We start from the raw sequence: 26,214 nt of genomic DNA, 5'->3' as shown, positions 1-26,214 counted from the left end.
TGCTGTTTTGAGGTGTTTTCAGCTCTTTTTGGGATATGCGTTTTTTTTTACATTTTTGCCATAGTATAGCCTTGCTGTTTTGGTCATTTTTTCGACATGCTTTATTAAGGTGTTTTGGACCGTTTTTACATATTTTAATGCTATAGCATGACTCAGCACACTCTTTTATGCTGTTTTGAGGTGTTTTCAGCTGTTTTTGGGACATGCCATTTTTTGACATTTTTGCCATAGTATAGCCTTGCTGTTTTGGTCATTTTTTCGACATGCTTTATTAAGGTGTTTTGGACTGTTTTTACATATTTTAATGCTATAGCACGACTCAGCACACTCTTTTATGCTGTTCTTAGGTGTTTTCAGTTGTTTTTGGGACATGCCATTTTTTGACATGTTTGCCATAGTATAGCCTTGCTGTTTTGGTCATTTTTTCGACATGCTATATTATGGTGCTTTTGGCCATGTTTTCACATGTTAATGCTATGGCATGATTTCGCATGCTATTTTATGCTGTTTTGAGGTGTTTTCAGCTGTTTTTGGGACATGCCACTTTTTGAGATTTTTGCCATAGTATAGCCGACAAGCTATTTAAGGTGTTTTTTGACCGTTCTCACATGTTTTAATGCTGTAGTACGACTCAGCACACTCTTTTAGGCTGTTTTGAGGTGTTTTCAGCTGTTTTTGGGACTTGCCATTTTTTAAAATTTTGCCATAGTATAGCCTTGCTTTTTTGGTCATTTTTTCGACAAGTAATATTATGGCATTTCTGGTCATTTTTGCACGTTTGAATGCTATGGTGTATTTTAGCACACTAGTTTATGCTGTTTTGAGGTGTTTTCACCTGATTTTGGGACATGTCAAATTTCATATTTTTGCCTTCTGGGGCAAGATATGGGGTAAGATGGGCCACTTTTTACTTATTTTGTCCCGGAGGTAAGGAAAAATGACACAGAAATTGAATGAAATCGTATACCTTTACTTCAGGATGTCTCCTATCAAATGTAAACATCAGAATGTAAGTCTGACAAAGCTGCCCCCAACAAAATGACTTCTCAACAAAACAGTGCTTCTGTGGCTCAACTTGCCCCAGGTTAGGGGTAAGTTAAATCAAGTCATTGGGTAAGTTGAGCCAACTGGGGGTAAAATGACCATCTGAGTTTTAAAATGTAAACCTGAGCATATTGTGTTAACAAACAGTTTTAACAGTTTTGAATTTGTGAGAACAAACCAGTTGGTTTCAAAACCATTTCACCATTTAATCAAAACAGCTATTCAATATTCCACCTGTCAAGGTTGCAGGGGAATATGAATTGTTTTTGGGGCAGCCTTTTGAGGTTGAGCCAGCTTCTTCAGTACATCACTCTGTGGGAAAGATGCCTCATCCTTTTCCTTGAATGCAAAGGTGGGTTTCTTACTGCCAGTGATCCCTCGGATTCTTCTGAGAAATCTGGCACTCGCTTCATTGCCTGCAAGGCTGTCAGCCAAGCCAATGTAATGGTGGCTCCTGCACTTGGATGCAAATTTTACGATGATAAAGTCACCAACTACCAGATCTGAGACATCTGGTTCACTTCTTTCATCGCTGGAGCTCTCATGCTCAGAAGTGTCATCAAATGGGATGGCAGCATCACTCTCCTCAGAGCTGCTTTCCACTGCAATTTTCATCTGGGTTTGTTTCCTCTTCAGCTTTCCTTGCTCTTTGATGGTTCTTTCTGTTTTGCCTTTCTATTTATTTTTCCTCTCCTCATGGGCACGTTCGATTGCCTGCTTTTCAGTTGTGTCAGTCAGGATTCTTGTCTTCACACGCATTTGGTTTGTTTGTTTCCTGGGCTGCTAACTTTTGGGTAAGGGTAGAATCTCAGTAAGAGCATAGTTGGGTGTGAATCTGCGTCACTTGGTGAAGCATGTGCAGGGCCTGGTGAGGGTAGCTTCTTGATATGGTCTGCTAGCTCCTTCTCCACCTCCTCTGAGAAGATTCTCTTTGCTTCTGCTGTTCCACCGTACCCTACTGCTTTACTTCCTTTGCCTCCCTCTTTTTCATGTACCTCCTCAATGTTGATGTGTCAATGTTTCTCTCTTTGCCACTGATCTGATGGACTTTCCACCCTTGACATCATTGGCTGCTCTCTCCATTTCTTCAAGGGATGTTGAGCCCCAGCTTGTTTTCCTCTTGTAGGTTCTCGGCCTGATACCTTTTCTACAATGGTTAACATATGACAAACACAACCAGTTGACTATACGAAACTGAAATACCATTTTATACGTCAGAGACTTAACTGAATTTCAGTGCCTTATGGTGGGCTAAGTTGAACCATTGGCTCAGTTTACCCCATAGCCTTTGGCTCACTTTCACCCATGGCCACCATTTTGGAAAAAACGGGCTAGCTTAGAAATTCAGGGTAATCTTCAGTGAAGTGATTCAGATGATTTTATACATTAGGAAATCACCTACATGTATAATATATAATTTAAGACCTGGATAAATTTGCTTTGAAAAAACAGTCAAAAAATTTACTTTGACAAGCAAAAAACAGTTTTTTGTGTAAAAAAAATACTTACCCTTTCTCCCATGTGCCACACTATAGCCTTGCTGTTTTGGTCATTTTTTCGACATGCTAGATTATGTTATTTTTGGCCATGTTTTCACATTTGAATCCTATGGCGTGTCTCAGCATGCTATGTTATGCTGTTTTGAGGTGTTTTCAGCTGTTTTTGGGATATGCCACTTTTTAACATTTTTGCCATAGTATAGCCTTGCTGTTGTGGTCATGTTTTCGAGATGCTATAATATGTTCTTTTTGGCCATGTTTTCACGTTTTAATGCTATGGCATGATTTTGCAGGCTATTTTATACTGTTTTGAGATGTTTTATGCTGTTTTTAGGGTTTGCCACTTTTTGACATCTTTGCCATACTATAGCCTTGCTGTTTTGGTCATGTTTTCAAGATGCTTTATTATGTTGTTTTTAGCCACTTTTGCACATTTTATTGCTATGGCATGTCTCAGCATGCTATTTTATGCTGTTTTGAGGTGTTTTCAGCTGTTTTTGGGACATGCCATTTTTTGACATTTTTGCCATAGTATAGCCTTGCTGTTTTGGTCATTTTTTCGACATGCTATATTAAGTTGTTTTGGACCGTTTTTACATATTTTAATGCTATGGCACGACTCAGCACGCTCTTTTATGCTGTTTTGAGGTGTTTTCAGCTGTTTTTGGGACATGCCACTTTTTGACATTTTTGCCATAGTATAGCCTTGCTGTTTTGGTCATTTTTTCGACATGCTATATTAAGTTGTTTTGGACCGTTTTTACATATTTTAATGCTATGGCACGACTCAGCACGCTCTTTTATGCTGTTTTGAGGTGTTTTCAGCTGTTTTTGAGATAAGCCACTTTTTGACATTTTTGCCATAGTATAGCCTTGCTGTTTTTGTCATGTTTTCGAGATGCTATATTAAGGTGTTTTGGTCCAGTTTTTCATATTTTAATGCTATGGCATGATTTCGCATGCTATTTTATGCTGTTTTGAGGTGTTTTCAGCTGTTTTTGGGACATGCCCCTTTTTGAAATTTTTGCCATAGTATAGCCTTGCTGTTTTGGTCGTTTTTTTGACATGCTATATAAAGGTGTTTTGGACCGTTTTTACTTATTTTAATGCTATAGCACGACTCAGCACACTCTTTTATGTTGTTTTGAGGTGTTTCAGGCTGTTTTTGGGACATGCCATTTTTTGACATTTTTGCCATAGTATAGCCTTACTGTTTTGGTCATTTTTCGACATGCTTTATTAAGGTGTTTTGGACTGTTTTTTTACATATTTTAATGCTATAGCACAACTCAGCACACTCTTTTATGCTGTTTTGAGGTGTTTCAGGCTGTTTTTGGGACATGCCATTTTTGACATTTTGCCATAGTATAGCCTTGCTGTTTTGGTCATTTTCGACATGCTATATTAAGTTGTTTTGGACCGTTTTTACATATTTTAATGCTATGGCACGACTCAGCACGCTCTTTTATGCTGTTTTGAGGTGTTTTCAGCTGTTTTTGGGACATGCCACTTTTTGACATTTTTGCCATAGTATAGCCTTGCTGTTTTGGTCATTTTTTCGACATGCTATATTAAGTTGTTTTGGACCGTTTTTACATATTTTAATGCTATGGCACGACTCAGCACGCTCTTTTATGCTGTTTTGAGGTGTTTTCAGCTGTTTTTGAGATAAGCCACTTTTTGACATTTTTGCCATAGTATAGCCTTGCTGTTTTTGTCATGTTTTCGAGATGCTATATTAAGGTGTTTTGGTCCAGTTTTTCATATTTTAATGCTATGGCATGATTTCGCATGCTATTTTATGCTGTTTTGAGGTGTTTTCAGCTGTTTTTGGGACATGCCCCTTTTTGAAATTTTTGCCATAGTATAGCCTTGCTGTTTTGGTCGTTTTTTTGACATGCTATATAAAGGTGTTTTGGACCGTTTTTACTTATTTTAATGCTATAGCACGACTCAGCACACTCTTTTATGTTGTTTTGAGGTGTTTCAGGCTGTTTTTGGGACATGCCATTTTTTGACATTTTTGCCATAGTATAGCCTTACTGTTTTGGTCATTTTTCGACATGCTTTATTAAGGTGTTTTGGACTGTTTTTTTACATATTTTAATGCTATAGCACAACTCAGCACACTCTTTTATGCTGTTTTGAGGTGTTTTCAGCTGTTTTTGGGATATGCGTTTTTTTTTACATTCTTGCCATAGTATAGCCTTGCTTTTTTGGTCATTTTTTTGACATGCTATATTAAGGTGTTTTGGTCCACTTTTGCACATTTTAATGCTATGGCGTGTCTCAGCATGCTCTTTTATGCTGTTTTGAGGTGTTTTCAGCTGTTTTTGGGATATGCCCCTTTTTGAAATTTTTGCCATAGTATAGCCTTGCTGTTTTGGTCGTTTTTTTGACATGCTATATAAAGGTGTTTTGGACCGTTTTTACTTATTTTAATGCTATAGCACGACTCAACACACTCTTTTATGCTGTTTTGAGGTGTTTTCAGCTGTTTTTGGGACATGCCACTTTTTGACATTTTTGCCATAGTATAGCCTTACTGTTTTTGTCATGTTTTCGAGATGCTATATTAAGGTGTTTTGGTCCAGTTTTCCACGTTTTAATGCTATGGCGTGTCTCAACACACTCTTTTATGCTGTTTTGAGGTGTTTTCAGCTGTTTTTGGGATATGCGTCTTTTTGACATTTTTGCCATAGTATAGCCTTGCTGTTTTGGTCATTTTTTCGACATGCTATATTAAGGTGTTTTGGTCCACTTTTGCACATTTTAATGCTATGGTGTGTTTTACCACACTAGTTTATGCTGTTTTGAGGTGTTTTCAGTTGTTTTTGGGACATGCCATTTTTTGACATTTTTGCCATAGTATAGCCTTGCTGTTTTGGTCATTTTTTCGACATGCTATATTAAGTTGTTTTGGACCGTTTTTACATATTTTAATGCTATAGCACAACTCAGCACACTCTTTTATGCTGTTTTGAGGTGTTTTCAGCTGTTTTTGGGATATGCGTCTTTTTTACATTTTTGCCATTTTTGCTTTGCTGTTTTGGTCATTTTTTTGACATGCTATATTAAGGTGTTTTGGTCCACTTTTGCACATTTTAATGCTATGGCGTGTCTCAGCATGCTATTTTATGCTGTTTTGAGGTGTTTTCAGCTGTTTTTGGGACATGCCGTTTTTTGACATTTTTGCCATAGTATAGCCTTGCTGTTTTGGTCATTTTTTTAACATGCTTTATTAAGGTGTTTTGGTCCACTTTTGCACATTTTAATGCTATGGCGTATCTCAGCATGCTATTTTATGATGTTTTGAGGTGTTTTCAGCTGTTTTGGGACATGCCGTTTTTTGACATTTTTGCCATAGTATAGCCTTGCTGTTTTGGTCAATTTTTTGACATGCTATATTAAGGTGTTTTGGTCCAGTTTTCCACGTTTTAATGCTATGGCGTGTCTCAGCATGCTATTTTATGCTGTTTTGAGGTGTTTTCAGCTGTTTTTGGGACATGCCACTTTTTGACATTTTTGCCATAGTATAGCCTTGCTGTTTTGGTCATTTTTTTGACATGCTATATTAAGGTGTTTGGACCATTTTTACATCTTTTAATGCTATAGCATGACTCAGCATACTGTTTTATAGTGTTTTGAGGTGTTTTCAGCTTTTTTTGGGTTATGCCATTTTTTGACATTTTTGCCATAGTATAGCCTTGCTGTTTTGGTCATGTTTTCGACATGCTATATTAAGGTGTTTTGGTCCAGTTTTCCACGTTTTAATGCTATGGCGTGTCTCAGCATGCTATTTTATGCTGTTTTGACGTGTTTTCAGCTGTTTTTGGGACATGCCACTTTTTGACATTTTTGCCATAGTATAGCCTTGTTGTTTTGGTCATTTTTTTGACATGCTATATTAAGGTGTTTTGGTCCACTTTTGCACATTTTAATGCTATGGCGTGTCTCAGCATGCTCTTTTATGCTGTTTTGAGGTGTTTTCAGCTGTTTTTGGGACATGCCCCTTTTTGAAATTTTTGCCATAGTATAGCCTTGCTGTTTTGGTCGTTTTTTTGACATGCTATATAAAGGTGTTTTGGACCGTTTTTACTTATTTTAATGCTATAGCACGACTCAACACACTCTTTTATGCTGTTTTGAGGTGTTTTCAGCTGTTTTTGGGATATGCGTCTTTTTGACATTTTTGCCATAGTATAGCCTTGCTGTTTTGGTCATTTTTTCGACATGCTTTATTAAGGTGTTTTGGACCGTTTTTACTTATTTTAATGCTATAGCACGACTCAGCACACTCTTTTATGTTGTTTTGAGGTGTTTCAGGCTGTTTTTGGGACATGCCATTTTTTGACATTTTTGCCATAGTATAGCCTTGCTGTTTTGGTCATTTTTTCGACATGCTATATTAAGTTGTTTTGGACCGTTTTTACATATTTTAATGCTATGGCACGACTCAGCACGCTCTTTTATGCTGTTTTGAGGTGTTTTCAGCTGTTTTTGGGACATGCCACTTTTTGACATTTTTGCCATAGTATAGCCTTGCTGTTTTGGTCATTTTTTCGACATGCTATATTAAGTTGTTTTGGACCGTTTTTACATATTTTAATGCTATAGCACGACTCAGCACACTCTTTTATGTTGTTTTGAGGTGTTTTCAGCTGTTTTTGAGATAAGCCACTTTTTGACATTTTTGCCATAGTATAGCCTTGCTGTTTTTGTCATGTTTTCGAGATGCTATATTAAGGTGTTTTGGTCCAGTTTTTCATATTTTAATGCTATGGCATGATTTCGCATGCTATTTTATGCTGTTTTGAGGTGTTTTCAGCTGTTTTTGGGACATGCCCCTTTTTGAAATTTTTGCCATAGTATAGCCTTGCTTTTTTGGTCATTTTTTTGACATGCTATATTAAGGTGTTTTGGTCCACTTTTGCACATTTTAATGCTATGGCGTGTCTCAGCATGCTATTTTATGCTGTTTTGAGGTGTTTTCAGCTGTTTTTGGGACATGCCCCTTTTTGAAATTTTTGCCATAGTATAGCCTTGCTGTTTTGGTCGTTTTTTTGACATGCTATATAAAGGTGTTTTGGACCGTTTTTACTTATTTTAATGCTATAGCACGACTCAGCACACTCTTTTATGTTGTTTTGAGGTGTTTCAGGCTGTTTTTGGGACATGCCATTTTTTGACATTTTTGCCATAGTATAGCCTTACTGTTTTGGTCATTTTTCGACATGCTTTATTAAGGTGTTTTGGACTGTTTTTTTACATATTTTAATGCTATAGCACAACTCAGCACACTCTTTTATGCAGTTTTGAGGTGTTTTCAGCTGTTTTTGGGACATGCCCCTTTTTGAAATTTTTGCCATAGTATAGCCTTGCTGTTTTGGTCGTTTTTTTGACATGCTATATAAAGGTGTTTTGGACCGTTTTTACTTATTTTAATGCTATAGCACGACTCAACACACTCTTTTATGCTGTTTTGAGGTGTTTTCAGCTGTTTTTGGGACATGCCACTTTTTGACATTTTTGCCATAGTATAGCCTTACTGTTTTTGTCATGTTTTCGAGATGCTATATTAAGGTGTTTTGGTCCAGTTTTCCACGTTTTAATGCTATGGCGTGTCTCAACACACTCTTTTATGCTGTTTTGAGGTGTTTTCAGCTGTTTTTGGGATATGCGTCTTTTTGACATTTTTGCCATAGTATAGCCTTGCTGTTTTGGTCATTTTTTCGACATGCTATATTAAGGTGTTTTGGTCCACTTTTGCACATTTTAATGCTATGGTGTGTTTTACCACACTAGTTTATGCTGTTTTGAGGTGTTTTCAGTTGTTTTTGGGACATGCCATTTTTTGACATTTTTGCCATAGTATAGCCTTGCTGTTTTGGTCATTTTTTCGACATGCTATATTAAGTTGTTTTGGACCGTTTTTACATATTTTAATGCTATAGCACAACTCAGCACACTCTTTTATGCTGTTTTGAGGTGTTTTCAGCTGTTTTTGGGATATGCGTCTTTTTTACATTTTTGCCATTTTTGCTTTGCTGTTTTGGTCATTTTTTTAACATGCTTTATTAAGGTGTTTTGGTCCACTTTTGCACATTTTAATGCTATGGCGTATCTCAGCATGCTATTTTATGATGTTTTGAGGTGTTTTCAGCTGTTTTGGGACATGCCGTTTTTTGACATTTTTGCCATAGTATAGCCTTGCTGTTTTGGTCATTTTTTTAACATGCTTTATTAAGGTGTTTTGGTCCACTTTTGCACATTTTAATGCTATGGCGTATCTCAGCATGCTATTTTATGATGTTTTGAGGTGTTTTCAGCTGTTTTGGGACATGCCGTTTTTTGACATTTTTGCCATAGTATAGCCTTGCTGTTTTGGTCAATTTTTTGACATGCTATATTAAGGTGTTTTGGTCCAGTTTTCCACGTTTTAATGCTATGGCGTGTCTCAGCATGCTATTTTATGCTGTTTTGAGGTGTTTTCAGCTGTTTTTGGGACATGCCACTTTTTGACATTTTTGCCATAGTATAGCCTTGCTGTTTTGGTCAATTTTTTGACATGCTATATTAAGGTGTTTTGGTCCACTTTTGCACATTTTAATGCTATGGCGTGCCTCAGCATGCTATTTATTCTGTTTTGACGTGTTTTCAGCTTTTTTTGGGACATGCCACTTTTTGACATTTTTGCCATAGTATAGCCTTGCTGTTTTGGTCATTTTTTTGACATGCTTTATTAAGGTGTTTTGGACTGTTTTTACATCTTTTAATGCTATAGCATGACTCAGCATACTGTTTTATAGTGTTTTGAGGTGTTTTCAGCTTTTTTGTGGGTTATGCCATTTTTTGACATTTTTGCCATAGTATAGCCTTGCTGTTTTGGTCAATTTTTTGACATGCTATATTAAGGTGTTTTGGTCCACTTTTGCACATTTTAATGCTATGGCGTGCCTCAGCATGCTATTTTATGCTGTTTTGACGTGTTTTCAGCTGTTTTTGGGACATGCCACTTTTTGACATTTTTGCCATAGTATAGCCTTGCTGTTTTGGTCATTTTTTCGAGATGCTATATTAAGGTGTTTTGGTCCAGTTTACATCTTTTAATGCTATGGCGTGTCTCAGCATGCTATTTTATGCTGTTTTGAGGTGTTTTCAGCTGTTTTTGGGATATGCCACTTTTTGACATTTTTGCCATAGTATAGCCTTGCTGTTTTGGTCATTTTTTTGACATGCTATATTAAGGTGTTTGGACCATTTTTACATCTTTTAATGCTATAGCACGACTCAGCACGCTCTTTTATGCTGTTTTGAGGTGTTTTCAGCTGTTTTTGGGACATGCCACTTTTTGACATTTTTGCCATAGTATAGCCTTGCTGTTTTGGTCATATTTTCGACATGCTATATTAAGGTGTTTTGGTCCAGTTTTCCACGTTTTAATGCTATGGCGTGTCTCAGCATGCTATTTTATGATGTTTTGACGTGTTTTCAGCTTTTTTTGGGATATGCCACTTTTTGACATTTTTGCCATAGTATAGCCTTGCTGTTTTGGTCATTTTTTCGACATGCTATATTAAGGTGTTTTGGACCTTTGTTGCACGTTTTAATGCTATGGCGTGTCTTAGCATGCTATTTTATGCTGTTTTGATGTGTTTTCAGCTTTTTATGGGATATGCCACTTTTTGACATTTTTGCCATAGTATAGCCTTGCTGTTTTGGTCATTTTTTTGACATGCTATATTAAGGTGTTTTGGTCCACTTTTGCACATTTTAATGCTATGGCGTGTCTCAGCATGCTATTTTATGCTGTTTTGACGTGTTTTCAGCTGTTTTTGGGACATGCCACTTTTTGACATTTTTGCCATAGTATAGCCTTGCTGTTTTGGTCATTTTTTCGACATGCTATATTAAGGTGTTTTGGTCCAGTTTTGCACATTTTAATGCTATGGCGTGTCTCAGCATGCTATTTTATGCTGTTTTGAGGTGTTTTCAGCTGTTTTGGGATATGTCACTTTTTGACATTTTTTGCCATAGTATAGCCTTGCTGTTTTGGTCATGTTTTCGAGATGCTATATTAAGGTGTTTTGGTCCACTTTTGCACGTTTTAATGCTATGGCGTGTCTCAGCATGCTATTCATGCTGTTTTGAGGTGCCATTTCCATTTTTGCCTTACTATAGCCTTGCTTGTTTGGTCATTTTTTCAAAATGTTATTTTATGGGTTTTGGGGCTTGTTGGAGATGTTTTTTCAACACTGTACACTATAACATGCCTGTCCATACCATACTAAGTGATTTTCAGCTGTTTTTTGGACATGTCAAATTTTTACATTTTCGCCATACTATAGCCTTGCTTTATTGGTCATTTTTTCAACATGCTTTTTAATTGGTTTTTTGGCCATTTTTGAATGTTTTTTCAACACTGTATACTATAACATGCCTGTACATACGATACTATGTGGTTTTCAGCTGTTTTTTGGACATGTCAATTTTTTGCATTTTTGCCATGCTATGCCTTTGCTTTTTTGGACATTTTTTCAACATGCTTTTTTATGGGTTTTTGGGCCATTAACATTATTTTTTTGTGGTTTCATGTGGTTTTCAGCTGTTTTTTGGACATGTCACTTTCTCGCTATAGTATTGCCTTTTCAGTCATTTTTTTCAACATGCTGTTTTATCGTACTCTGGGGCATTTTTGCAACATCCTATGCTATGGCATGTCTTGGCATGGCATACATGTGGTTTGTTTGTTTTGTGTTTTTCAGCTGTTTTTTGGGCATGTCAAATTTTGATTTTCATAACCTTGCTTTTTTGTTAATTTTTTTAACATGCTATGTTATTGGTTTTGGGACCTTTGGGGGATGTTTTTTCAACACTGTATACTACAACATGCCTCTACATGCTATACTAAGTGGTTTTCAGATGTCATTTGGACATTTCAAATTTTGATATTTTCCCAAAAGGTCCCAAAAACCAACATGTTGAAAAAATGACCAAAAAAGCAAGACTATAGTACAGTGAAAATGTCATAATTTGACACGTCAAAAAACAGCTGAAAACCAGTTAGTATAGCATGTAGAGTCATGTTATAGTATACAGTATTGGAAAAACATCCAGAAACAGCCCAAAACCCCATAAAATAGCATGGTGAAAAAATGACAAAAAAAGCAAAGCTATTTTATGTGGTTTTCAGCTTTTTTTTTTTTTTTGGGCACGTAGTATTTTGACAGCTTAAAATCTTATAAAAACACATGAAATAGTACACACCAAAGCATAGGATGTTGCAAATAAAGCAAAAAACACGATAAAATAGGATGTTGATAAAATGACTGAAAAGGCAACACCAGAGTATGACTCAAAATTTCAAAATATCACACGTCCAAAAAAAAGTCAAAATATGACATCATAAAAAAGCTGAAAACCACATAAAACCACATAAAATACCATGCCAAGACACACCATAGCAAAGGATGTTTCAAAAACAGGCCAAAACACCCTAAAGTTGCATGTTGAAAAAACGACAGAAAAGGCAATACTATAGTATGGCCAAAAAATTCAAAATATGACTTATCCAAAAAACAGCTGAAATAATAAAAAAAAAATCTAAATAATATAGCATGCCGAAACATGCCATAGCATAGGGTGTTGCTAAAACACCATAAAATAGCATGTTTAAAAAATGACTAAAAAAGCAAGGCTATTTTGGGTGGTTTTGTGTGTTTTTCAGATTTTTTTTTTTTTTGGACATGTCATATTTTGACAGCTAAAAATCTTATAAAAAAGGAAATACTATGAAAAGGAAAAACTACAGTATGGCAAAAAAATATCAAAATATGATATGTCCAAAAACAGCTGAAAACCACATAAAACCACATTTATGCCATGCCAAGACACGCCATAGCGTAGGATGTTGCAAAAACCGCAGAGCATGATAAAACAGCTTGTTGAAAAAATGATTGAAAAGGCAATACTATAGTATGGCTAAAATGTCAAAATATGACATGTCCAAAAAACAGCTGAAAACCACATAAAACCACATAAAATAGCATGCCGAGACACGCAATGGCATGGGATGTTGCAAAAACCCAAAAACATCATAAAATAGCATGTTGAAAAAATGAATGAATAGTCAAGTCAAGTCAAGCCAATTTTATTCATAAAGCCCATATTCCCATGCGTATATTGATAGTGGAGGCGTGGCTCGTAATAAAGGCAGTAGAGGGTTGCCAAAAACTGCCAAAGACACCATAACATAGCATGTCAACAACGACACTTTGTATACCATGACGTGTCTCTACAAGCTATAATATGACGTTTTCAGCCATTTTAAGGGCATGTCAAAATTTGACATTGTTCAACATGTTTTACTATTGCATTTTCTGTCTTTTTTTTTCTGTTTCTTGACTTTTTTTCTACTTTGTATACTATGACGCCATGATATAGTAGTATGTCAGTGTCAACAAAAAAAGGCAAAAACATCAGAATTTAGCATGTCGAAAAAAATGGCTGAAATCACTATAGTATATATTGTCTAAAAATGTCAAATTTTTAAATGTCAACTAAATGGCTGAAAACCACATATTATAGCTTATAGAGATGCGTCATACTATAGCATGTCGAAAAAAAAGCCAAATACATCATAATATAGCATGTCAAAAAGGCTGAAAACGACATTGTACAGGATGTCAAAAAATGTCAAATTTTGACATGTCGAAAAAATGGCTGAAATATATTAAAGCTTGTAGAGACATAGTATAGCAAAGTATAGCATGTCAAAAAAAAGGCCAAATACGTCATAGAGAGCATGTTGAAAAAATATCTGAAAATGACATATTAGCGTATGTCGAAAAAAATGTCACATTTTGACATGTTGAACATTTTGCATTTAGAGGGACTATTTCCAGCCACTGATGGTGTTCTTGTGCCGTGATTTCCAATCTGGTTAAGTTAAGATAAACTTGATTAATCCCACACCAAAGAAATATCACCCAGTGCATCAGTGCTCATTAATGCGTTTGTAATTACTTTTGGACAACAGTGGAGCTACAGGGCAGTATCGGGCTTTTGCTGCAGGAGTGTTAGCTGGAGGAATCAATACATAGTCTTTACAGTCTTTTCATGGTGAATCAAAGAATATATGAATACATGATCAACCACAGTGCACAATACACAAATAATAAGTGGCAAAGCTCCTCAGGTAGTGGTATCATTTGGATGTTGCTTACCACTCTGCAGAAGAGAGAGCTTGTAGCATCTATCCCAGCCACTTGTCTGTTGTCTCCAGGGTGCATCAGGCCTCTCATTGTCCCTCTATGCATGAGGCCAGAGCAGCCAATTACTGCCTGAGGACCTGAAGGTACACAGGTTACCGTGGCATTGCAGCAGCGGCACACAGACAAAATGTTTTGCGCGCCCCAGCATGAACTGGCCTGCTATCATATTCAGCGATAACGGCCCTTCAACCGCACTCAGGGACATTAGTACAAATGTCTGCAGTGGCAGCGAGACAGCGGGAAGAGAGAGCTAAACCAACTCTCGCCCTTTGTTCCATATTTATCCTCAAAGCAGTCACGAACACACTCCGCAGTGATGGCAGATACACCTGCAAAAGCAACAAAGAAAAGTGATCTTGTAGAGTTTGTGCAGAAAAATATAGTGCAATTTTGCATCATCAAATGTGAGCGATCTTTATAAGCTACGCGATCAATTGTGTTTGTCTTTCTTGGCATTTGTGAAACTGCAAATGTCACCGTGCAGCCTTCAAACACAGAAGAGCGTCACACTTATCTTACGGTGGAGATGTATCAATTGATGGTCGTCTGCTGCTAATTCATGATTAACTGGTGGATCAATCATGCAGGACGTCTTTTCTTCTCCGATCTCTTTCAGGGTGATGTCTTTTATTGAGAAAAGTGTGGCCAGACTGGACCAGCTGGAGAGACTGGAAGCTCTGGCTCTGGAGCTGGGAAAAAGCCATTATCATTACAATGCCCCACCTAAATACTACAGTGTAAGACCCCCATGACCCCAACTGTGCTCCATGCAGTGTGTATTTGTGAAGGTGTTTTGTTATAGTGTCTAATTTCACTGATACTGTAGTGCTTTGTCAGACTCACCATTATACTGAGGCTCCGGAAATTACAGCAGCTGAATGAATTAACCCAAAACTGCAAAATGGAAACACACCTACACTTGCAAATAACAATGGAGTGACACACCAACTGAATAAAAGCCTAGTTACCAAGGCGAAGCAATAAGTATCTTTTGTAATTATTTTCCAGTACGTCGGAGCAGAATTCATCTGTGCCGTGCAGCCCATCCTGAAGGAGAGGTGGACGGCTGAGCTGGAGGAGGCGTGGAAGGTAAGGAGTGCCATTGTGTGACCTGCATGTCTCTTTAAGTGTAAGCAGAAATCTCTTCAGTGAGAGTGAATGAGTAAATGTCTTGTGAAAATAAGCTGGAATTCTGCAGAGTTCTGCATGTCTTTAATGCGCCATGTAACATGTCAAGTTGGGAAGCAGTGCGACACAAGCTTGACTGATGTGCAGTTTACGTCTCACTGAACCATACATGAGCATATTGAGAAAACAGGACATGGCTCTGTCACATCGGGTTATGTCACTTCAACATCCCCGGTGTTATTAATGCAGAGACGCTTGAATAAAGCTGCTGCTACTCAGTATTTATACACAATAGATACATCTCTTTCCTTCAGTGAATTAAATTTAAGTGAAGAGCTTTCTGGCAGCAGACTGCAAAGGACTTACAAAATTTAAAGGAGTTCAAGCATGGGCAGATTATGAGACAATGGGCCCCTGGGTGCAGAAATGCATAGGGCCCCATTTGTCCTTTATAGGAGAAAGATACACAAGCTTTGTGGTGTTTTTGCATCTCTTTGTAGACGTTTTGCATGTTTTTGTGGTCATTTTGTGTTTCCTTGTGGTTGTTTTGTGTCTCTGAGGTGTAATTTTTGTCTATTTTGTTGTTTTGTGTCTCTTTGTGATCATTTTGAGTGCCTCCCTGGTCAGTTTATTAATTTCACATTAAGCATTTTGCAAATGAAGGTCAAATTTTAACATGCATTTTTTAGAAACAGCATCTTTGCAGCTTCATGTTATAATTCAATGGTAAAAATTTTAATATTACAACATTTAAGTTTCTGTACATCTTTCTACTTCAATTAATGGCCTGCTGCTGCTCTCTAGTGGTAGAAGTTGGTTAGTGTCAACTTTTGTGTCATGTTTTAAACATCTGACTCATCTCACTTAAGATTACAAAATTACAACACACTATGATTTATCAAAATAAGAAGTTGTATACACACACACACAAAACATACATTGTGTACTTCTATAGCCTTTTGAATAACACATTTATGTGAAATAATAGGGCTGCAACAAACAATTAGTCATTGTTGATTAATCTGTCAATTATTTTCACAATTAACTGATTAGTTTTTAAGATATTAGAAAATGGTGAATAACTTCAATCGTTTTCAAAGGACAAAGATGATGTCCTCAAATGTCGTTTTTTTAGGTCTCAACCCAAAGATATATAGTTTGCCTTCAAAGAGTAGTTAAGACATGAGAAAATATTAAAATTTAAGACAATTTTGATTTTAATCTTGTTACAAAGTATTTCTATACTGTTTTATTGCTACTTTCACTCAATTGAAATCTTAATTGAAATCCAATTAAAATTTCCCATTTCTTATTCCGTCACTGCTTGTTTGTGATCTAGACTATGTTCCAGTATTTGACCGGCCTAATGAAGCAGGGATATGAGGAGGAAAGCAACCGACAGCGCCACCTCGCACTCTCCCCGAAGGAAAGACCGGACAAGAGGAACACGGCACTATGAGATCCTTCTTTGCTCAACCACAACTCGGACTGTTTTTAGCAGTACAACACACACTTGTGTTAATGTATATAGTGTATTTTAGTCTCTCTTTTTCTACGTAGCCCATGTTTACCGCAATCAGTTTGCTATTTTATCACAATGGACAAGATAAATAATAAAAAAAAAAAAACTTGCAGTGACTTTTAACAACGCACTTTATTTCTGAACTTAAATTCTGCTGCAGTCCTCCTCCATAATATTAGGACCCGGGAGCACGGAGAGACCTTACAGATATACTAGCTGTAGTTAAACCTGCCGTGTAATTTTAATTAACAGAAATTACATTATTAGAATAACAGAGAACATTTTGTCTTTGAATTCATAACTTAAACATGTCTTTCAGTAAAATCTGTGACTTATAACATTTTGCGTCATGTCATCATTCAGAAATCTGGTTCACTTCTTCAATTACTACCTGAACTGAGGCTACACAGTACTATTTATTGGTGTTTAACATCTAAGACAGACAGTTTGAAAGCTTGGTATGGAACCGTGGTTCGAAACAAAAATAATGTCCATTGAATTAAAGGAGGTTAAAAAAAAACGGAATAAAGTGAATATTTATCTACAATACCAAGCTTAATGCAGTAAAAATTAGTTTAAAATAAAATAATCTGTGCTTCCAAGCAACTTTGCGGGCAATCCAATGTTTGTTTAATTTATAAGAAGAGAAAAAAAATTAACAAAAATTCCTCTCAAAACGCAGTCGAATTGAAACATGGCAGCACCTCTCGTAGGCTAGCCGTAAATATAACATAAATATTGACTCTAAAAATTAAATAGTATGAAAGGCAGGTAAACGTTGGGCTCGCTTGATTTGGCTTCTGAGGTAACGCAGCTGTTGATGACCTGGTTACGAAGCAGAAATAGTGGCGATTCAATGAAGTTGACTTGCTTCGTCCTGTACCAGAAATCCTCAGGTTTTCTGTTCCAGATGGCCGATGGCTTCGAACAGCCAGGGATGAGACATCACCATGCAAAAAATGGCATAATATCAAAGCAGTCATCGGGAGGATGAACAGTGATTCTGAGGCCTTAGGTGAAAGGGAAAAGGCTGAGTGAGGCGACAGACCAGGTGGAGACCTTTCCCACTCCCTCAGATGGTACAGGCCAGTTTACGTACCCATGGTTATGTTAAAGAGTCTGTTGCTCATTGGGTGGCTTTGGTTTTCTTGCTTTTGCTTTTCTTATCTTTCTTCTTAAGTCCGTCCATGTGAGCTCTCAGGAGGTTGGAGTATGCCTGTAAAGAGCAGTTTGATTAATTCCTCACAGCTCATTTATCAAAGATAGACTAGTCTGAAATAAACCGTAACTTTAATAACACTAATGAAAACAGTCAAGGCAGTATGCATACAGTGACGCAGAACAAAAGCTTTCAAACAACAGTGAAATCAGCCTACCATTTGAAACTTGATTACTTCTTTGGTGCTGACCTGAAATAGCAAGAAACAAGAATTAAACATGAACAGCAATATATCCAAGAACTATTAGATGAGAATTTGTTGTAGCTTTACACACTTTACTATTTTGAACTTACATAGTAGTTCAAGACATCTTGTTGGAGCTATGTGTCAGCAGTTTAGTTCATTTCTAAACATAACTAGTGTTGTTTTGATTATGCTAGATGTTTACATTATCAAGATTCATTTTTGAGAGTGTTTTCTTTTGTTAGTTATTTGTTTAGTTTGTTATTACAGCAGAAGCCCGTGGGGGTAGACCATGTTTGTTTTGTTTTATTTTGTTTTGTAGTGAAGTGGGCTCAAATTGTTATAAATATAGGTCGGTATGACCGGCAGGCACCTCGGTGGGTAAAATGTTTTTTACCAGAGCAAGAGAGGCAGCGGGAGCCATGATTTCTTTATTCCTGTGTTTGTTTGTTCTTTGGCTGAATAAATCAAGAAAAAATGCAATAATCATGAGTGGACAGTGGACTTATTTTGCCTGCTTACACGACATGCCCATGGTGCGTCAGTGGCCAATTGTTTGATTTAAGTATGATTTTTGCCGACAAACAGCTGCTACACATTGCATTGTAACCCAAGGCACAGTTTTTTAATATTTTACACACTTAAAATATTACACATTCCGCACATTATCCATATTATATTTCAAATATTCACAGATTAGTGCTGATTATCCAATGCTGAATATTTTACATTCATATTTTAGACACTTAATACTCTGCTTACTTACATACTTTATTTTAAATAGTTCCATACTGTGCTAATGGTTTACTCTATTTCTATTTTATATTTTATATACTTGTGCTAGTACTTATTTCTACTTGCTATAATTCTCTATGCTGGAGTCATAGCGACTGTAACAAATCACAGTCCCCCTCCCCCCACAGGGATAAATAAAATATTTCTTATTCTGATTCAGATTAAAAATAAATACACAGTATACATAGTAAGCTTACCACTGTGCTAATTTTCTTCTTGCCATCAGAGGCTCTGATGAGACATTTGTTGTCTGCTGGTTCAAATGACTCTGAGTGGCCCTTTCTAGGCACTGGCTTGGTCCTCCCATCATCTGGAAACAAGAAACACATCCAATTCCAGCTGCTTAGATATTGAAAAAGTTTTACTTCCTGTGTAAATTTGAGTAATTGTCAAAAACCAGGAGAGATCTGCTTACATTTCTTTAGTGTGATGACGACACTTCCAGATGTTCTGCACTTCTGGAACAGCCGCGTGAGCTCTGTGAGAAACTGGATAAACAGCATTAAATCTATTATTAATGCCCACAAACTATATCTTAACAGTGTTGTCTGAGCAGAAATGGTTGGGAATGTAGTTGATCCCAGCATGAATGACTGCCGCAGACATAGACTGATTTTAGCATAAGTAGTACCTAATACACTGCTGCACTGAGTTTAACATCATTATACACCCAGTTGTCAGTTTATTAGGTAAACCTTACATAGACTTGTGTAAACACCCATGCAAAACAAACAAACCGTCGCAGAGGTTTTAATGTTTTGTGAAAACTGTTGTTTATTCATACTAGTGGAGTTTTTCTTAAGTTTGTGGTGCTATTTAATTGCCTCATCCTTAGAGGAGTCTCTAATTTTAACCCTTACGTTAACCCCAGTGATGTAAGGAAATATTAACGTTAGACTGCAGTGGCTAGCTAATGCTAAGTGTAACGCTACGTTGCCTAATAGTTGGACAAGCGACTAGAAGGAACTAACAGTCAACTTCTACATGTCGGTGAGGTAACTTTGCTAGCTTCAGCACTAAACAAACTAATCTGCAGTTTAACGTTAACGTTACTTTAGTTAGCTGTACTGAAATAATGTTACTGAATGCTAACGCTAACTTACAGTTTTGGTAACGTTACAATACTATGAGTTTTACGGCGCTTTATGTTACAAAAAACAATTTGTGTTTCTACGCATTTGCAGCCTATACTCTTACTATATCAGAAAGTACAATAAGCGATCAAACTTCGCGACATTTGCCATCTTAACGCAAAGTTACTGTTAGCTTCATCCAAACGTTAGCAGGCTGCTAACGAATCAATTTGACGACTAACGTTAGCTTGTCTTACATTGTTGCTATCTGTTAGACAACTAAAGCAGACAGTGTCTACTTATAGTTTATTATCAACGACAACAGCAGAAATCGTTTACATTTAACTCTTGATTCTTACCGAATCGTTTTCCAGCAGCACCATGTTTCTGAGTTTGGCTTTAACGTTGGCTAACTGGCCGCAAGCTAACTGCTGTGAAGCACACGTACTACAGCAGCCGGAGCCCCGCCCTGCGCCCTCACTGCGGGGACAAGAGTTTATCACAGCGCCCCTACCGTCCGGGAGGAGAATAACACACACGACGGAATGCTGCTTCCTAGCATACTATATACAAAATAAATCAAATAAATAAGAATACATACATTTAAAAAGCAGCCTTTGCTTCTTAGTCAAAAAGGCAGCACATTGAACTGGTTAAATAATTACAAATTGATTCATTCTCAACTGATGGACTTTGTTAATGAAATATATGCATACACGCAAAAACAGACAAACTGAAAATTAGACACTAAGTTCATATCTTTGAAGAAATATGGGGGAAATGGGTGACATATAGCCAGCAACACAAACTATTTCAAATGATTCTTGTGAGATATGACAACTAAGACTAATGTACTTATGTCTTCGCACATAGGCACACACTCACATTTGTTGGCATGTGCCCGTGTCTGTGTTTGTCTGTGTTTATGGTACCCACTGTTGTGTCATATGTTGGCCAATATTCTGTACACATTATCTGTAAATTTTATTGTATGGAATGAAAGTTATGTAACAATTTTTTTCTCATATGAACTTACAAATTCATTCCAGTTTAAGCCAGACAGTAGAAACCGGCCAAGTTACTGCTATTATTACTACTATTATTAAGTCACTTTAATATTGTAAGTTTTTTGTTTTGTTTTGTTTTTTTGTAGAGCTTTTCATTGGCTTTCTGTATTTCAATCATACAAAAATGGGTGAATGAAAATTGATTGATCTGGTTAATTAAACATGAAATGATAAAAATAATACTTTCTATCTACTAGAAGACATTGAAACTTGAAAGGTATTATATAACTAGACAAATAGTTCTCCTGATGTTTATTAAGGAGATTGCATCAATGTACATTTTATTTTGGTTATTTTTCAATGAAAAGTGGATCAATCAGAATACTATTTTTTTTAAAGAAATCTTTAAGTTGAAGACTATGTTATCAGTTATGACTACAGTTATTGCTTTGAGAATTCTGCATGACGACAATGCCAAAGTAAGTTTTTTGTTTATTTGTTTTCTTTTGGGATTACACAATTGCAATTTACAAAAATGTCATGCTTAAAGTTGCAACTGTGATTCTGAAGTGACTGACTCTGGATGCACACAAGATTTTGTTTGTTTACAAAATCTCATGGATGACAGTATATAGGCTATATTTAATACTTAGAAACTCTGAAAGTTCAGCAATCATAATTAAACAATTAGCTCAGCACTACACACCCATCTTGTAAAAAACAGATGATAACTCAGTAAACCTTATTTGCATGTACTGGTGCATTAAATTATATTACAGCTGGTATACTTATTGATGTCAGGGCTACATTTTTACAAAAAACTCCACTTCATCCTAATTTCAGAGCACAATCACTTTAATGTGACTTATATTATTTTTTTGCATTTATAACATGCAAAAATCTACCATAACTGCTGATTTGGACAAAGACAATATAAAAACAGCAACATAAATGAAAGCTATGGTTTGAAAATGACCTTGATTATAAAATGCATTTATGTGTTACTTTTATAAAGGAGTTTCTGTCATGTTGATAGTGCACAGTCAGGGTGGTGTCCCAAGTCAGCGAGTTTCACAGCAAACTCAGAGTACCAGTCTCTGTCAAAGACTGCCCTGAGCTGGCCCTGCAGGGCCTTGGTCTTCCATATAGGGTGAGGAGCATGCTGGGAAACCACCAGACCGACTCCAGCTGTAGTCAAAAAGTAGTCACCTGACCAATTGGAGGTACCTGAGGTACAACACAACATGATCTGGTCAATTATTAACAAATTCACATGCAATGACGGGGCTTTGCTAAGTTTTAACTCAACAGCGAATGTGTGAAAATAATGCTGAAGATAATTCACCACTCACCAATGTAGGCTGTTTTATCAGTCACCATGAATTTATTGTGGTTGACTCTAGTATATGGAATATCAGTCTGGTTTCCCACCGGCACAATGTATAGTTTCTGCAATGAGAATGATGTGCAAACAAAAGAAGACAAATCACAGGCAAAGATCTGTGTTAACCTGCAATAGATGCACTTATTTCATGTTGCTCCTTACTATCTCAATGCTGACATCATGGTGAGGGCTGCTCATTGAAGCTAGAGACTGAAGGAAAGGCAGCATGGCTGGATCAGAATCCCGTCCACAGCTGATCAGCATCCGGATCTTAACCGTCCTGTCGAAAGCAGCTATCCTGATGGCGTCATCAATGACAGGCCAGTATCTGTTCAAGGAAAAGAAGAGGAGGATATAAAGCAAAAGAGTTGAATGCCATAATGGAAACAACTGGTTTCTTTTGTGGGTCACCTCTGAGGCTTTTCAAAGCGCGTGGTGGGGAAGTACTCCATGACGGCCACATCCACATAATACTGGGCGCCTGAGATGATGGAGAGAATAGCTTCCAGGTCCTGAGTCCTCGATGGAGGACAGAATGATGGTGGAGAACCCTGAGGGGAAACGCAGATATGAAATTGCAAAAACATTGGATACATAAAACCTGATTTCCATGCAGTTTGACATTTGGCTGAAGTTGTAATACACATGCTGCACAATGACTTCTGTGTGAATAGAGATAACAGCCCTCAATCCATCAGAATAACATTGTCCAGTGAAAAGAAACTCACTGTGAGGTAGAGCTTGCTGGAGACATTATCAGTTTTCACCAGCAGGGGGTGCTGTTGGTTGATGGCAGTGTCATACTTTGCAGGCCAGGGCTGTGGCAGGGAGCTGTTGGACTGTCCCATCGCCCAGTAAGACTCGAAAATCTTTAGGAGGTCCTTTGCCAGACTAGAGCAGTTGTAGACGACAACACCCAGTTCCTTCACCTACAGACAAATTAGTGAATAATGAAATGGTTTGTTTTAAAGGTCCCATATTATGCTCATTTTCAGGTTTAAACTTGTATTTTGGGTTTCTACCAGAACAAGGTTTACATGTTTTCATGTTGAAAAAAACACTTTATTTTCCTCATACTGTCTGCCTGGTCAGGTCTTCCACATCTGCTGTTACAGTCAGCTGAATGAAAGTAACAGCACTGTATCAGCACTTTTTATTTTTATAGAGGGTTTCACTGAAATTACAATTCAAGGCAACAGCTTGGGTCAGTGTTTACTTCCTGCCAGCTGATGTCAACACTACAAAACATTCCAACAGGAAATAAAAAAGGAACCATTAAGAGTGTTTATTTTTCAACCTTGAAACAGTCTATAGACTGAATAACAGTATTAATAAACAATAACAATAAGGTAATAAAATTACCTCGCTGTCAGACAATCTTTTCCGATGAGAAACTGAAGCTTTTATATTAAAGCCACAAAACTCCACTGGTGAAAAGAGTAATTTTACTTACCAGAACAGAGGTGGAGAAAATTTTCTATATAGCGTACAAATAGACCAATATTTACTTTTTTAGGTAGCTAAAATATGTTTTGATGGTGCCCCTTTCCACAGCAGTACATGGTTTATTTTCAGTGCTAGTAGATTCGGTTTATCAAAAATGATAATAAACATGGCACATAAAATAAAGTAGGAATGTGAGATATTTTGGACAACCATGTTTAACTATTTATCTTTAAATGGGATAGTTACTGCAAAAAAGGCAACAAAAATAAGCAACATTGTTGATTTCACATATCTCAGCAACTGAAACCTGACAGTTGTCTATAAAAAATGTTGTTCGCGCAGTGTCACCGTGATTCGGTCTATACCGCATAGTTGTGACATCATCAACTTCTCAAAAGTCATGATGGCTTACAGGCACAGTTTCTGAATTCGGGCTGTATGCATTTCTCTGTGGATTCAAGATTTTACAGTTTTTAAACAGCATTCATACCTACTATATATTTTTTTTTTAAATATTCAGACTTTTTTCTATTTACCTTTAAGGTTTCAAATAAGCCTTGTATATTTTTGGTGTTACCTGTGTGAGAGCCCTCCAGTCCATGTTGGCACTTCCAATAAACACATGTTTTCTGTCAACGATCCAAAATTTGCTGTGGAGGACGCCTCTTGTCAAGCGCCCAAAGTTCACCTTCCTCACCTGAACTCCTGCATACAACCAAAGAGGAGACTGCAGTTAAGGGAAGTTGGTTAAAACAGTGGACCACAAATAAAAAACACACTGCACTGAATAAGACAAGAGACAAGAACAGAGGAGTCTCTTGCAAACCTTTCTGTTTTAAGATCTTTAAATCTGTGGAGTTTGTTCTAACACTGGGAACACTGGTCACCAGTCGGACAGAAACATTCCTGGAGGGCAATTCCTCAAGTTCTTTCAGGATGTCCCGACCCTGCAGAGGACAAACTCTCAGTATCAAAGCACTTTTCCACAAAAACAACATATGGAAACATTTGATGATGGAAGTGTTTTCGTTGTTAACTCACAGGTATGTCAGAGGAGGAGTTAACATTAATGTCTTCCCCAGTTAAAGTCCAGTAAAAAGATGACACATCCACTTGGTCCGTTGCCATGGAGAGAAGATCTTTCCAGGCTTTTTCAAGAGGAATACCAAACGTTGCATTGGCTTTGTACCTCACGTATTTTGGGATGCTCTCCACCAGCACCATGCTGAGAGATAAACAAAGACATCTGCTGAGGAACGTTTTGGAAACAGAACTGGAGAAGATTATAATTGAGAGAATCATTAACCATTAAGTCAATAGATGTTGATAGTGTTTGTTTTGTGATTTCACTTTCATAATCTTGGCTGATAACTACCTGCCTTAAAATTAATAGAAAATGGGCCACAATGCACAAAGGTAATTCACAATTCTACTGCAAATAATGTATGTATTTAGCAATAAAACATCAGTTTTCTTTCAGGTGTTGTATAAGGGACTGTACTTTATTTATAAGAGTAGGGGGTTGACTGGGGTGTAATTTTATTTATTTAATTTATTAATATCATATCCCTCCCTGGAGCTACAATTTATTTTCCTTGAGCCTCCCTAAGGGTAAGGAGGAAATGTGTGAAGCCTTCCTTCATCATAAATAATCCTATTTTACAGTCCATACACATGATAAACTGCGTGGTTTTTTGAGATTTTTAAAGACAACATGCCTTTCAAACTCACTTCTGCTTTTTGGGGATCCAAAGGAATTTAAAATAAATACAAAATGTGACTGTCCGTCCCCTAAGCCAAATCAAAAATTATAACTCCCTCCCCAGTGCTTAAAATAAACAATAGAAGTGCCTCCTCCATTTTGCACCATCCCCTCCCCTCTCATAAATAATGCACAGTCCCTAGCAGAGATCTAGTTTGTATCATTACATACATCATATATATATCATCTTAAGTTCAAAAAATTATTTAAAATTGTTTACCTGCACTGGTCTGTGGAGAAATTGCTCCCAGCAGTTTCTTCAGGCAGTGTCTCATGATCTTTGGGGGGCGGTGGTCTTTCCAGCACAGCAATGGCGAGCAGGATCCCCAGGACTGTCAGGCAGCCCAAAACCACAGCTAATGCCACACAGCTGGTCGACCTCTGATGAAGTTAAGTTTGATAGAAAAACAAGACCGAGAATAAGACATAAAAAAAATGTGTCACACCGAAACAGAGAATTGGGCTTTTGATGTAGTCTTACCCTTTTGTTTGGAACATAACTGTCATGAAGGCTGCTATACATAGAGGACATTTTCCTTTGAAATGCTCCTTGCCTATTCATGTTCAAAAGCAGATAATTATCTTCAGATAGAAAATAAACACACTACAAGTGGGACCACACTACTCATAAGTTTGCAGTTTAAATGGTTTAAATCTCAGATAAAGTTTGGTTTCCAAAGTATTGAAAGCAAAAGCAACTCACACAAAGCAGATGCAGAAATTTTCCCCTAGAAAGAGCTCACAACAAAGCCTCTTCTTCCCCTCCAGCTTTCACTCGAAACTGAGCCGAAGTGGTATCTGCTACTGAATATATCACAGCACAGTTCCTGTTTTTACTTTCATTTCAGGTTTTGGAGACATAAATTATTCAGAGATCA

General features: G+C 37.1%; 3 protein-coding genes across 4 annotated transcripts in view; 1 reads left to right on the top strand and 2 right to left on the bottom strand.

Annotated features, from left to right (window-relative positions):
* Positions 1 to 16,919, top strand: part of xgb (x globin) — a 34,343-nt gene extending 17,424 nt beyond the window's left edge. The window contains exons 3-5 of the mRNA XM_042501403.2: positions 14,433 to 14,553; positions 14,825 to 14,905; positions 16,284 to 16,919. Of these exons, the coding sequence (XP_042357337.1) occupies positions 14,433 to 14,553; positions 14,825 to 14,905; positions 16,284 to 16,403 (322 nt within the window). The 3' untranslated portion in view covers positions 16,404 to 16,919. The remainder of the gene's footprint in view (positions 1 to 14,432; positions 14,554 to 14,824; positions 14,906 to 16,283) is intronic.
* srp14 (signal recognition particle 14) lies at positions 16,580 to 20,241 on the bottom strand. Of its 2 annotated transcripts, XM_042501406.2 has the most exons (6): positions 20,097 to 20,241; positions 19,080 to 19,152; positions 18,862 to 18,974; positions 17,843 to 17,875; positions 17,566 to 17,682; positions 16,580 to 17,476 (listed from the first exon to the last, which is right to left on the bottom strand). In XM_042501406.2, the coding sequence occupies exons 1-5, from the start codon at positions 20,118 to 20,120 to the stop codon at positions 17,593 to 17,595; spliced, it is 333 nt and encodes a 110-aa protein (XP_042357340.1). In that variant the 5' UTR covers positions 20,121 to 20,241; the 3' UTR covers positions 16,580 to 17,476; positions 17,566 to 17,592. The 2 variants fall into 2 exon arrangements, with proteins under 2 accessions (XP_042357340.1, XP_042357339.1); XM_042501405.2 differs by having other exon boundaries at positions 16,580 to 17,682; positions 20,097 to 20,240.
* A 977-nt stretch (positions 20,242 to 21,218) lies between these two features.
* On the bottom strand, positions 21,219 to 26,123 carry pld4 (phospholipase D family member 4). Its single transcript, XM_042500861.2, has 11 exons — positions 26,040 to 26,123; positions 25,818 to 25,890; positions 25,557 to 25,717; positions 24,616 to 24,799; positions 24,401 to 24,521; positions 24,152 to 24,279; positions 22,857 to 23,057; positions 22,540 to 22,679; positions 22,291 to 22,456; positions 22,097 to 22,193; positions 21,219 to 21,971 (listed from the first exon to the last, which is right to left on the bottom strand). Exons 2-11 carry the CDS (start codon positions 25,866 to 25,868, stop codon positions 21,769 to 21,771), a joined length of 1,452 nt encoding a protein of 483 aa, XP_042356795.1. The 5' UTR covers positions 25,869 to 25,890; positions 26,040 to 26,123; the 3' UTR covers positions 21,219 to 21,768.
* Between the last annotated feature and the right edge of the window lie 91 nt (positions 26,124 to 26,214).

This window comes from Plectropomus leopardus, chromosome 14 (genome assembly GCF_026936395.1).
Source record: "Plectropomus leopardus strain MGB_pleo_1.0 chromosome 14, ASM2693639v1, whole genome shotgun sequence".
Taxonomy (NCBI): Eukaryota; Metazoa; Chordata; class Actinopteri; order Perciformes; family Serranidae; genus Plectropomus; species Plectropomus leopardus.
The sequence above is the reverse complement of the archived record's forward strand: the minus strand, read 5'-3'. Positions and strand labels throughout refer to the sequence as shown.

Coding starts and splice junctions, on each gene's coding strand:
- srp14 (XM_042501406.2), bottom strand. CDS start 20,120: ATGGTGCTGCTGGAAAACGATTCG. Junction 17,876..18,861: donor AGAAGAAAATTAGCACAGTG/GTAAGCTTACTA, acceptor TTGCTATTTCAG/GTCAGCACCAAAGAAGTAAT. Junction 17,683..17,842: donor AAGTAATCAAGTTTCAAATG/GTAGGCTGATTT, acceptor TGCTCTTTACAG/GCATACTCCAACCTCCTGAG.
- pld4 (XM_042500861.2), bottom strand. CDS start 25,868: ATGTCCTCTATGTATAGCAGCCTTCATGACAGTTATGTTCCAAACAAA. Junction 24,522..24,615: donor ACTCCTCCTCTGACATACCT/GTGAGTTAACAA, acceptor TGTCCTCTGCAG/GGTCGGGACATCCTGAAAGA. Junction 24,280..24,400: donor AAAGATCTTAAAACAGAAAG/GTTTGCAAGAGA, acceptor GGTTGTATGCAG/GAGTTCAGGTGAGGAAGGTG.